General features: G+C 42.9%; 1 protein-coding gene across 2 annotated transcripts in view; it reads right to left on the bottom strand.

The window, feature by feature from the left end:
• Nucleotides 1-769: 769 nt before the first annotated feature.
• The window catches only part of ddhd1a (DDHD domain containing 1a), a 47018-nt gene continuing 34527 nt past the window's right edge, over nt 770-13260 (bottom strand). For both annotated transcript variants that reach the window (XM_014193950.3, XM_014193958.3), the window contains 7 exons: nt 10436-10698; nt 10179-10254; nt 9898-10047; nt 9543-9607; nt 9265-9437; nt 8496-8705; nt 770-8175 (listed from right to left, as the gene is read on the bottom strand). In XM_014193950.3, the coding sequence (XP_014049425.3) occupies nt 7994-8175; nt 8496-8705; nt 9265-9437; nt 9543-9607; nt 9898-10047; nt 10179-10254; nt 10436-10698 (1119 nt within the window). In that variant the 3' untranslated portion in view covers nt 770-7993. The remainder of the gene's footprint in view (nt 8176-8495; nt 8706-9264; nt 9438-9542; nt 9608-9897; nt 10048-10178; nt 10255-10435; nt 10699-13260) is intronic.

Genomic DNA, 13260 nt, shown 5'->3' with positions numbered 1-13260 from the left:
ATGGACGATTGAAGGGCAGAAGAACCAACCCCCTATTGAAATAAAACCCTGTTGAGTCTGTATGGATACCTATCTATTAGTCATTATAAACCACATATCAATGTGTGGAATTTCTGTGTTTTTCTATCCACACACTGACTCCACCACTCTAGAGAATGACATATTTAGCCAAACTACTTGTTGATGTGCATTCAAAGCCATAGACACACAAATGGCTAGTTTGGCAAAGATTGAGTTGGTATCCTTTTTTTTCCCCATTGCATCTGCTCATCTGCACAGCAGCATGCACTCCTGCTCCAAGTGGTCAGCGGCAAGGCATGAATCATCAGGGTTTCTGGCTCTCCTCTAGTGTTCTGCTCTTACTAGCTCCTGCAAAGGAATTTGGGCCTCAGACTATGGTCTGCATCAAAGCGATTTATAACCTCTCTCCTGCTGCTCTGAACCCCCTAGTCAGAGTCTGGCAGCCAACCCATTGCCTTTTATAGGCTCTGTTTAATTGCCGGGTAAACATTTGGAATCAGATGCAGCGCAGCCAGGAGTGGGGACTGGTGCTGCAGAGCAGGAGATAGTACTCTCTTATACTAACTGTACTGTCTGCGTCAGGTTTCTCTGTACGGTGTCCGACTTTCACACAACACTGGTCTAGTGTCGGTCTTGAATTGTGGTGGCATTTACGTCCCTTGCTTTTGTAAACATGAAAAACCCTTTCAAATGACTAATAGTTAAAACAGTTGAATATACACAAAAACGTGTATCAAAGGTACAACCATGACATTTTTATTTAACCTTTATTTAACTAGGCAAGTCAGTTGAGAACAAATTCTTATTTACAATGACAGCCTACCGGGGAACAGTGGGTTAACTGCCTTGTTCAGGGGCAGAACGACAGATTTTTACCTTGTCAGCTCGGGGACTCGATCCAGCAACCTTTCGGTTACTGGCCCAACGCTCTAACCACTAGGCTATAACACACAACCTTTATACTGCAAAACTTTATATTTATGCATTTTTAAAGTACTTAGTGTATGCATAGTGGCTTGTCCCAGTAGTGATGTAGTAGTGACAAGTTAGAGATACCTAAAATGTCTCATTGGTGTTACCATAATCAGTGTTACTACTCCTACTGGTGGCACAATGCTATCATAATGGTAAACATTTTTTAAAGTCATTAAGCTGCCATATTAGTTGATTTAGACAGGAAGACGAACCCAAATACATTTAAATACAAATACAGAAAAAAAGTTACATTTTTCCAAAATGCCATGCCCAAATGCCACAGCAATTCAGGAACGACCCGTCACTAAAATAACCTCAATCAATTCCAGACAGTCAATTACTGATGTGGAACTTGTACTGTATCCTCTAATGAAGTTCACAACAGTGTCTGTAATCAAGTGGATATGGCAGTGTCCAATGGAAATGTGTAACTTTGTACTTAAATGATACAATCCCGGCAAACAGTCCTAGATATAGACATAAGCATACAGCTAGATTACAGCGTTATAGCATGGTGTACAGACAGTCTTTTAATATTCACTGCCAAAGTATTTGCATGTGATTTAACTAGGAGTTAGTACTGGACAAACTAAATGAAGGGTCGCTCAAGTACATCCCTCTATCAATCCTTTGTAATAGCTCAGATATACAGACCAACGCAGGGCTGATCAGTAACTGTCTCACGCTAATTCTTGCCTCATTGTTAGTGGAGAGGAAATGGACTTGGAGAGGTCTCCGATGACCAGATGCTCAATGGGAGCCATTGATTTAGAGTAACTTATGGGGAGGTTTGCCATCTTGTGGCCAAAGCTAGAACCATGGGTATTGCAGTCCAGTGTTTGTTGCATTCACTTAACTTTTAACTAATCCCAACTCTGCATTACAGATATTGTTTAAGTGCACTTGGATTCAACTACTGTACCAATCTAGACACATAAAAAGTGTTACCCAATATCTTCAATCACACACAGCTCTATTCATAAACTATCAATCAGCTATTGTGGTGTGGCTGGAAAGTCTGCAGTGCAGAGGAAAGAATTTGATCTAAGGTTCAAAGAAAACAAATAGCAGTATAGTGCTCCAACAGAACCTGGAAACTAGCGAATCGTTCCTGCTTAATATTTTGACAATATCTTCCTCCCTCAGCCTCGTCCCAGACCTCCCTCCCACACATTTTAGCACTTCTCATACAGACAGACAAGACAGTTCAGACCAGAGGTCTGTACAGACCTTCCTCTCAGATATCATTGGGAAATGACAGAACAACTTTAAAAAAGCAGCAGATGGGAGAGTACAGAATAAAATAAGAAAAATATTTTAATAAAATAAAATGTTTTGGATGGCAGTTTGAATCGATTACAGGCATGGTGGGTTATTGCACAGCTCTAGGGACAGTCACTTTTCCAGCAGAAACCCTTTCAAAGTCAAAGTAACAGTCTTGCTGAAAAAGGTTTAGCTCATACAGTCGACTCAGACAATGCAGACATTCCAAGATGGTACTTCTCATTTTGTGGACATAATCTGAAAGGCGAGAGCTCTGGGGCATATAATTAGGTGGACATTGTTTTCCTGTTACAAAACAAAGGCGGTACTACAAGAACTTAACTAATAAGAACACTGATGTCTATATTCCATTGCAAAACATACTGTATTCTACAGTGTGCCCTACTGAACACAACTGGTTTGACAGATGATCCCTTAGGGTTCAAAGGTGAACCAAAGCTCTCAAATGGTGGGCGACACTGAGATAGACCAGCTAGCTACTGTACTTTGACTTCCCTGTGGCTTCATTAACTGCTCAGAGCTGAGATGAATGGTCAGACAATATAACAGACATATCCCTGAGGTTTGTGAAACCTCTCTGACAAGAGAGTCCCAAGACCATTATCAAAACAGAACAAAAAAACAACGTGCACAGCAAACTATTTAAACTCATTTCTTCAGACAATATATTTCCGAACACAGTTGACATTCGGTGCTTGCCTGTTTCTGAATGAGGTTCACCTTGTGATAGCTGGCCTAATGTATCAGAACTTTAACCAACCACAATTATGATAGTCCCCTCCAACCATCATCCTAAACCCCATACCCAGCCGGTATCATTTTAGCATGCAGAGACATCAGTTAAACTGTCCTTGACCAGTATACTTAAAACAACATGTTGGGGAGTGTTCAAACCCTTCATAAGAGAGAATTAGTTGCATGACTGCCCAATGTGGAAACAACTTAGACATTTAACAGAAACACACAAAAGCAATAAGAGCCATGTCTAAAGCAGTCCTGTGCAATTTATAGCCATTGAGAATGTGTATCCACCATCAACATTCATTCTGAACAACTCCAAGTCATTTTCCCTTACTGCCCATGACATCTCAAGAGTTGTTCTCTGGTCCTCTACAAGGCAGTCTGGTCCAAGTCCACTTGATTTGACTCACAAAATAGGCCCCACTAACATGCACATCACTCTTCCACAATGATCCCAAATGAGCACATTCAAAAAAAAACAAAAAAAAAATCCATTGTGTGGATTACTAGACCACAGCCCTTAGCTCTGGAACAGTTAGCAAGAGTTTGTGCCATACATATTATTAGACAATTAATTTGACTCTGTTATTCGGATAACAAAGCATAGGACATACAGGGAACGCTACAATTACAATGTGCAGTGAGCAGCACACACAAACACACAACTTAATTTGAGGTTAGTTCCATTTCATCATCCCGCATCTCTATAATTGTAAAAAACGGTTTATTTAAAAACATGCCATGTGTTTTTTTTTTAGATAATGAGCAGCCAGTGCCAGACCATTTGAATGCAGCTTTAGGATTTCAAACATCTGTTGGCAACACTGCAATAAGCCAGATGAGACACATTTACATTTAAAATGACCAGATGGGATGCAAAGTGATTCAGGCATCATGTTTCTCTTTCTGAGCCATAAACAAATCTACTGAGCTTGTTTAGTTTTGCATATTGTTCTTGGAAAAAGTGACTAAAGCTGAATAACTAACCTGAAGCCCTTTCGTAGAGGGAAAATGCCCTTGTATTTCAACATGCTCTGCTCATACTGGCTTAGCCATTAAGAGTAAAACAGACATAAAATAACTTAGTAATATTTGGCCACCTGCTGGATTCCCTGTTCCCTTAAAGGCCCAGTGCAGTCAAAAATGTCATTTTCCTGTGTTTTATATACACATTTCCACACTATGAGGTAGAACATTTTCAAAACGATGATAATGCCCGTTTAGTGTAACAGCCGTTTGAAAAGACTGCCTGCCTGTTTTGGTTGGATGAAGTTTTGGCTTACCTGGTGACATCACCAGGCGGTAAATTAGTTAATAGTCCAATAAAAAAAGAGAGTTCCAAACTTCTCTGCCAATAAGAGATCGTTTTCAGTTTCCCCTGCCCACTAATACCACTCACAGACAGTCCTTGACAAATTCTTGTTGAGAAATTGCTCTTTGCCAAGAAGCTATTTTCTTCTATATGACCTTTTTAATTCATAGTAACATACTTCATTTTTACCCCAAAATTATTTGATATTGAGAAATTGCTGCATTGGACCTTTAAGGGATCTATGTTAACACTACTATGCATTTGAAAATGATCATTAAAAATAAATTGGATAAAAAATATATACATCCTCTTTTCATTTTATTGATTAGGGAATCAATGTAAATATTTTAGTGCCTGAAGGTCACTTCCTGTTTATAACCTTTAAGGTTTCTTAGGAGAGTTTCTACTGGCTCAAACCTGTGAGTGACAGCTCCTCCTTCCAACCACAAAATTAACTAGGCAAGTCAGTTAAGAACAAATTCTTATTTACAATGACAGCCTACACCGGCCAAACCCAGACGACGCTGGGCCAATTGTGTGCCGCCCTATGGGACTCCCAATCACGGCCGGTTGTGATACAGCCTGGATTAAGCATTGACATGATCTCTCTTGGACACTTGAATTGCATATATTAGGAGAAAATTAGACTTCAGACTATCCATCTGAACAGAACTGATTTCACCTGTGTTTTGGTTAGATTGAAAAGTTGCTCTGTAACATAAAATGGAGGGTACATTTCAGAGCTCCATACAGGGACCTAATTTTGCTTCTCGGTAACTAAAAGAGAAACTAAATTACATTTAATGACAATAATGTAAGTTACTAGTCAAGGCTGGCTACATGCAAAATGACACTCACCAAGCTTGACTTTAACATGGACGGATGTCTATGTCACTTGAATGTCCTGCTGACATTGTGTGAATGTCATCTGAACATCAAGTGAAAGTCAAACCAGTGTCACTCACTCCCTGGAGCCAAAGATGAGATGTTCAAATGTACCTCAAAGAAAACAGTTTGCCACACAGCACCATTCAGTTACTAAAACCAAAAACATAAGGTAATGCTGTTCTACAGTTGGAAGTCAGAAGTTTACAAACACTTAGGTTGGAGTCATTAAAACTCGTTTTCAACCACTCCACAAATTTCTTGTTAACAAACTATAGTTTTGGTAAGTCGGTTAGGACATCTACTTTGCGCATGACAAGTCATTTTTCCAATAATTGTTTACAGACAGATTATTTCACTTATAATTCACTGTATCACAATTCCAGTGGGTCAGAAGTTTACATACACTAAGTTGACTGTGCCTTTAAACAGCTCGGGAAATTCCAGAAAATTATGTCATGGCTTTAGAAGCTTATGAAAGGCTAATAGACATAATTTGAGTCAATTGGAGGTGTACCTGTGGATGCATTTCAAGGCTTACCTTCAAACATTGTGCCTCTTTGCTTGACATCAAAAGAAACCAGCCAAGACCTCAGAAAAAAAATTGTAGACCTCCACAAGTCTGGTTCATCCTTGGGAGCAATTTCCAAATGTCTGAAAGTACCACATTCATCTGCACAAACAATAGTACACAAGTATAAACACCATGGGACCACGCAGTTGTCATACCGCTCAGGAAGGAGACGCATTCTGTCTTCTATAGATGAATGTACTTTGGTGCAAAAAGTGCCAATCAATCCCAGAACAACAGCAAAGGACCTTGTGAAGATGCTGGAGGGAACAGGTACAAAAGTATCTATATCCACAGTAAAACAAGTCTTCTATCGACATAACCTGAAAGGCCGCACAGCAAGGAAGAAGCCACTACTCCAAAACCGCCATAAAAAAAAGCCAGACTACGGTTTGCAACTGCACATGGGGACAAAGATCATACTTTTTGGAGAAATGTCCTCTGGTCTGATGAAACAAAAATAGAACTGTTTGGCCATAATGACCATCATTATGTTTGGAGGAAAAACAGCCAGGCTTGCAAGCCGAAGAACACCATCCCAACCGTTAAGCACGGGGGTGGCAGCATCATGTTGTGGGGGTGCTTTGCTGCAGGAGGGACTGGTGCACCTCACAAAACAGATGTCATCATGAGAGGAAAATTATGTGGCTATATTGAAGCAACATCTCAAGACATCAGTCAGGAAGTTAAAGCTTGGTTGCAAATTGGTCTTCCAAATGGACAATGACCCCAAGCATACTTCCAAAGTTGTGGCAAAATGGCTTAAGGACAACAAAGTCAAGGTATTGGAGTGGCCATCACAAAGCCCTGACCTCCATCCTATCGAAAATCTGTGGGCAGAACTGAAAAAACGTCTGCAAACAAGGAGGCCTACAAACCTGACTCAGTTACGCCAGATCTGTCAGGAGGAATGGGTCAAAAATCACCCAAATTATTGTGGAAAGCTTGTGGAAGGCTACCCAAAACGTTTGACCCACGTTAAACAATTTAAAGGCAATGCTACCAAACACTAATTGAGTGTATGTAAACTTCTGACCCACTGGGAATGTGATGAAAGAAATAAAAGCTGAAATAAAATCACTCTACTATTATTCTGACATTTCACATTCTTAAAATAAAGTGGTGATCCTAACTGACCTAAGACAGGGAATTCTTACTAGGATTAAATGTCCGGAATTGTGAAAAACTGAGTTTAAATGTATTTGGCTGAGGTGTATTTAAACTTCCGACTTCAACTGTACGTCATCTAATCACTTTGTTGTATAAAAAAATGAAAATGGCTTTTTGCAGAGCTTTGTGTGAGGTGCATGCTCACTACTGTCAATTGATACTTCTTCACTCGATGGTCAAATGGTAATGAAAAGGAGGAACACTAAATCGAAGTACAGCGAGACAAGTTCGTCTCCCACTTTCTTTACATTTCCACAACAAATAAAGGAAAAACAATCTCTAGTATTATTTTCTTAGGGAAATATATTAACATTCTATTATAGAAATAAGATTTAGACCCCTTTGAAAGTTGCATTGAGTTCACTTAGACAGTAATATACGTTTTGAGACAAAGTTACACAAATTTCACTTCCTTCATAAGTCTTTCCATTATTTGAGGGTCCCAATATCCAGCCCAGGTTCTTGTCGATGGAAACGTAACTCAGGGTAAGAAGATACAGACCAGTGTGGATGAGGGAGGTTACTGAGGGGTCCAGGCTGGCTTGTGCGTCCTACAGCTCCATGGAGAGTCTGTGGAGGAGAGTAGAGCTTTGGGTTGGGCTGAACTATGGCTGAACCATGCCTGCTACACATGGGGGGGGAGTTGGAGATTGGTACATCCGGGAGGGCAGCAGTTTCAGACAGAGACTGTGATCTTAAGAGGAAGAGGAGACCCCTTCGGTAGCGTGCAATGGAATCTCTGACATAGTCGTTGGCGGCTGGAAGGATAGATGGAGGATCCTACTATGCCCCCATGCTTCACAGAGCATGCATTGGGACTGGTCATCACAGTGACAGGCAGGCTGCCCCCCTTAGGGGGCCATAATCCAATGTGTCACCCTTGGGTGAGTGTGTATCCATCCTAAATGGTACGAAAGGAGGTCTGTGTGTTAGTAGAAGTGTGTCAGTATAAAACTAGTTAGAGAAAATGGAGTAACAAAGGGTGATAAAGATGCTATGAGTGAGTGTGGACATGGTGGAGTCGCTCTGTGTGTTTACTCTGGGTCAGGACTGTCTGTGGGTGGCGGCACGTTGGCCTGCTTGTATATGAACGTCAGTAGGAAGAGCGCAATATCGTGTGAGACCCAATAGGCTGTATGAGAGGTCACCGCTGACCAATAGCGGCTCTCCACAAGGCCCTCACGGAGTTCAAAGTCGATGCGGCGCTCCATTTCCACTGTAGAACAAAGAGACTCACTGTGAGAATACATTTTAGACTAACTACTATGTACTGCATAGGTCTAACTGTCATAGGCCGAACTGCTGCACATTCAAAGGGGTACTTAACGGTTAATATGGACAGTGGCTTGCAACTGTCAAGCACTCTTATTGATGTGAATTGAAAGGGGGGGTTGAAAGGGGTGGGAGGGGTGGGAGATATTACGAAAGGGCACTTATTACATGGATCACAATACAATTTATTCCTGAAACCGTATTTGTTTTCCACTCAAAACAATTGTACACAAAACAATGGGGTTGAAATGTAGTTCAACTAACCTGAGGGGTCTATGAGTGTGGAGGGGGACTGGGACAAGGTGGACGACAGGCCATAATCTGATTGGCTATCGCCGGTCCTCTTCGGCTCCTCCCCCTCTGGGGTCCCGGCCTCGATGGCACAGGACACTCCGGAGGGCGCAGAGCGAGAGAACCGAGAGAACAGGATCCCTCCTATTCCCTTCCCTATACTGTTACCAATACTGGCCGCTCCTAGACAGACAAGACAGGGGGGGGGGGGAGAAAAAACAGCAAAGGCTTAATTTTAGACACAGGGTGCAACAAAGGTGAGTGAAGTAGACCCAGTACTACGGCTCTGGTCTTTACATGCTCTCTCCACAAGATGGCAGTGTTACCAGTGTCATCTCCAATGATCAGTCAGGTGGGTCTGTGATGGAAATACTGTAGAGGGAGTCCAATAATAGATGTCAACTCCATCACAACAGGCTGGGTACATGCTGAAGCACATTTAAATGGAACCACCTGCTTTGTCTGCTCAGGACATGTTGTGCTGTCTACGAATATCCGCTGTACAAAATGACTGGCTGTAAAATCTATGGGAACCTGCTGAGTGAGGTAATCTTACAATGAAGTTGATTCTTTCCCTTCTAGCTTTGGACCACCCCGAGTTTGAATCTGTGTCATGTGCGCAGGTAATGAAGGCACTCCTATTCAAGCGTTTAAGGTCATTTTAATGTGCATGCAACATGCATGGTGATTTGATGCAACAAAGTTCTATACAGAGAATCAACCAGACGACTGACAGATGTACCTAGTATGCTGGCCTTGCCCATGCTGGCGATAGACTCTCCATAGTATTTCCTGGCCAGGACAGGGGAGGTGGAGGGGCTGGGGATGCTCTCTGTGTCCGACGTCGGGTCCTTCTGCGGGTTGATGAACGTGGGACGGATCTCATCGTACGGCGTGGGGTCTATAGCACTACACCTAGGTGAAGAAAAACATGTCACTGTCCATAAAGTAAGTAGTAGTTTCAGAAGTTCATATGCAACAAGAGAATGAATTAAATTAATGAACTTTGTGAACTCTTACCAGTGTATCTGTGCAGGTGCAATGTTGCTGTAATGTTTAAGGATGAGGGGCTCCAGTCTGTAGGCCTGCAGGAGGGACAAATCAATCAGTCAGTCTAGCACCCAGTCTATCCTCTGGTGAGGAAAAATCCTTCTGTATAATCATCCATAAGATGATCAATGCTCAGAGGCACAGAGCTGAGGGTTAGGACAGGGCTATTCAAATTTGGCCTTTGAGGCTGGTTTTACATTTTTCCACTCTAATCAGGGACTGATTTATAATGCAATCAACTACCCGGTAGAAACAACTACCTGGTGTTTCAGCCCTCCAAGTCTAATAGAATAGCCCTGGTGAAGGGCATTGGTCTGTGTCTCACCACGGGGTCCGTGGGGTGGAAGATGTTGAAGAGCCTCTGGCAGATGGAGCGAGGCAGAATGTGGTCCTGTTCTCCACTGTTCCCTGGTCTAATCCCTCTCAGGGCCAGGAACACTGCCAGGGGAGAGCCCATACAGAAGAAGTTCTCCACCTTGGGAAGAGGAAGAAACAGACACCATATCCTTCCTTCACATCTTTGCTAATCATCTTGTTACTTTCTTCCATTAACACCTTGGGTTCTGTGTCCTGGGTGATTGCTTTTGAGCAGTTAGCAGAGTGTACCTTAAATTTAAGAGCAGGGAATGCTAGTGGTTTGGAGGCCTCCAGGCCTTGAAGCTGATCCTCCAGCTCTCGTAACCTGAGGAAAGGGGGAGTTTGAGTAATACTGTTCCTGTAGTATTCAGACCATTAACAAAACACTCATACCACACGCCTTCCTACACCCCCCCAGCTGTCTCTAGATACAGTCGAGATTGTCACAGTTTAGAGGACTGACAGACACCCATCCCATTCCTCCCATGACCCACCACCCTGCCTACCTGTTCCTGGTGAGCTGCAGCTGCTCCAGCAGGCATCTCTCCTCATAGGAGACCCATCTCAGGTCCAGCTCCTCCTCCAGCTCCTGATGCTCCTGCAGACAGAACTTCACCGGGTCCCAGCCTGTCATGATGTCAAAGGTGATCACGCAGCCCAGGGAGTGAGACACGATGGACACCTTGCCCCCCTTCTCCTCAAACTCTGGGTTCCTGGAGCAGAACAGGGTGTAGAGGCGGTTCAGCTCTGACGTCAGGCCCTTGGTGATCTGGAAATCAAGAGAAGGTAAGGGGAGGGTAGTGTCAATTCAAATCTAATTTTATTTGTCACATGCACCAAGTACAACCTTACCATGTAATGCTTACTTACAAGCCCTTAACCAACAATGCAGTTCAAGAAATAGAGTTAAGAAAAAATTTACAAAATATTCAAAAACAAATCAAAAAGTAACAATACATTTACATAAGAATAATGAGGCTATATACAGGGGGTACTTGTACCGAGTCAGTGTCCGTGGGTACAGGTTAGTCGAGGTCATTTGTAAAGTGACTTTGCATAGATAATAAACAGCGAGTAACAGCAGTGTAAAAACAAAAAAGGGGGGGGGGAGGTCAATGTAAATAATCCGGGTGGCCATTTGATTAGTTGTTCAGCAGTCTTATGGCTTGGGGGGGTAGAAGCTGTTAAGGAGCCTTTTGGTCCTAGACTTGGCGCTCCGGTACCGTTTGCTGTGCTTTATCAGAGAGAACAGTCTATGAATTGGGTGACTAGAGTCTTTGACAATTTTTTGGCCCTTCCTCTGATACCGCCTAGTATATAGGTCCTGGATGTCAGGAAGCTTGGCCCCAGTGATGTACTGGACCGTCGCAGTACACTCTGTAGCTCCTTATGGTCAGATGCCAAGCAGTTGCCATACCAGGCGGTGATGCAACTGGTCAGGATGCTCTTGATGGTACAGCTGTAGAACCTTTCAGTCTCCTGGTGGGAAAAGGTGTTGTCGTGCCCTCTTCAGAACTGTCTTGGTGTGTTTGGACCGTGATAGTTTGTTGGTGATGTGGACACCAAGGAACTGTAAACTCGCGACCTGCTCCACTTCAGTCCCGTCGATGTTAATGGGGGACTGTTCGGCCCCCCTTTTCCTATAGTCCACGATCAGCACCTTGGTCTTGCTCACATTGAGGGAGAGGTTATTGTCCTGGCACCACACTGCCAGTTCTCTGACCTCCACCCTATAGGTTGTCTCATCTTTTTTGGTGATCAAGCCTACCACTTACGTCGTCAGCAAACTTAATGATGGTGTTGGAGTCGTGCTTGGCCACGCAGTTGTGGGTAAACAGGGAGTACAGGAGGGGACTAAGCACGCACCCGAGGGGTCCCCGTGTTGAGGATCAGCGAGGAAGATGTGTTGTTGCCGACCCTTGCCACCTGGGGGAGGCCCGTCAGGAAGTCCAGGATCCAGTTGCAGAGGGAGGTGTTTAGTCCCAGGGTCCTTAGCTTAATGATGATCTTTGTAGGCACTATGGTGTTGAACACTGAGCTGTAGACAATGAACAGCATTCTCACATAGGTGTTCCCTTTGTCCAAGTGGGAAAGGGCAGTGTGGAGCGCGATTGAAATGTGTCATCTGTGGATCTGTTGAGGCGGTATGCGAATTGGAGTGGGTCTAAGGTTTCTGGCGTGATGGTGTTGATATGAGCCCTGACCAGCCTTTCAAAGCACTTCATGGCTACCGACGTGAGTGCTACGGGGCGGTAATCATTTAGGCAGGTTAGGCGATATGGCCAAACTATTATGTCACGGTATTTTTAAAAAATTGGACGGTATGACGGTTATTTAGTTTTTCAATAATAAAAGTTGTACATTTGCTTTATGAGTAGTGAGTGATCCTAGGGTGGCAACACATGTGATTTCAATGGGTCTTTCTCCTTTCTGATTGTTTTATACTGTCCTGTTCAATTCAACTTCAACACCCCTCCCCCCCAAATAAAACATTATTTTCATAAATTTCTGCATTTGAGATCATTTCCACACTGCCACGTAGGGCTGCACGACATGGGCAAGTAATCTGAGCCATATTTTTAACCAAATGTTGCAATTTGACTTGCAATTTAGAGCAAAACACTTGGGTTAACGTTTGGAATCATGGGAATAGAATGTCTATTCTAATTATAGTTGGAATATAATAGTGGACACTTTTAATAGTGTTTGACATGACAACGAATGAAAAAGCCAGGGAGGAGTTATTGTGACAGGAACTAATGTGTTGATAAGTGTTTCCTAGGGGACCCTATAATCTTTGACTACATTGAATGTTTCCTCTTAGCTACTTCATGTAGCTAACATATTCTTGCTTTGCGTTTACCTCTAATCTAGAAGACACTGTTGCACAAACAACATGCTTATTTAGGTCTACACAATCACTGGTATTATCAGGCTGTATATCTAATTACGCTTGCTCTTACTCAGTACATTTATTAGCTAGCTAGCTAGCGCTTAGCATTAGCGGCTAACAATCAGCGGCTAACAAGATTTAGGAACAACTTGCTAAGAAAAGACAAACTAGCTGTTCGCAGATGTAAGAAACACAAGCTAATAGTGTAATTATAGAACGCTCGTAGATTTATATTAAGAAGCAAAGTGACAACTGCATCGTTGTCATCAACATTGTTGCATGTGCTGCATTGACCAGGCAGACTGAACGCAAGTGTCTCCTGGTTGAGGAACATCAAATGCGCTCCTTGAATGACAGGGGGCGTGGCTAGGTCTGTGTGGAAAGCGGCATAGAGAGAGATGACTCAAGTAGCGAAGTAAACTATAAAAATTGATGTTA

This window comes from Salmo salar, chromosome 01 (genome assembly GCF_965601325.2).
Source record: "Salmo salar chromosome 01, fSalSal1, whole genome shotgun sequence".
In the NCBI taxonomy this organism is placed as follows: domain Eukaryota; kingdom Metazoa; phylum Chordata; class Actinopteri; order Salmoniformes; family Salmonidae; genus Salmo; species Salmo salar.
Note: the sequence above shows the minus strand (reverse complement) of the source record. Positions and strands in the feature narration are given on the sequence as shown.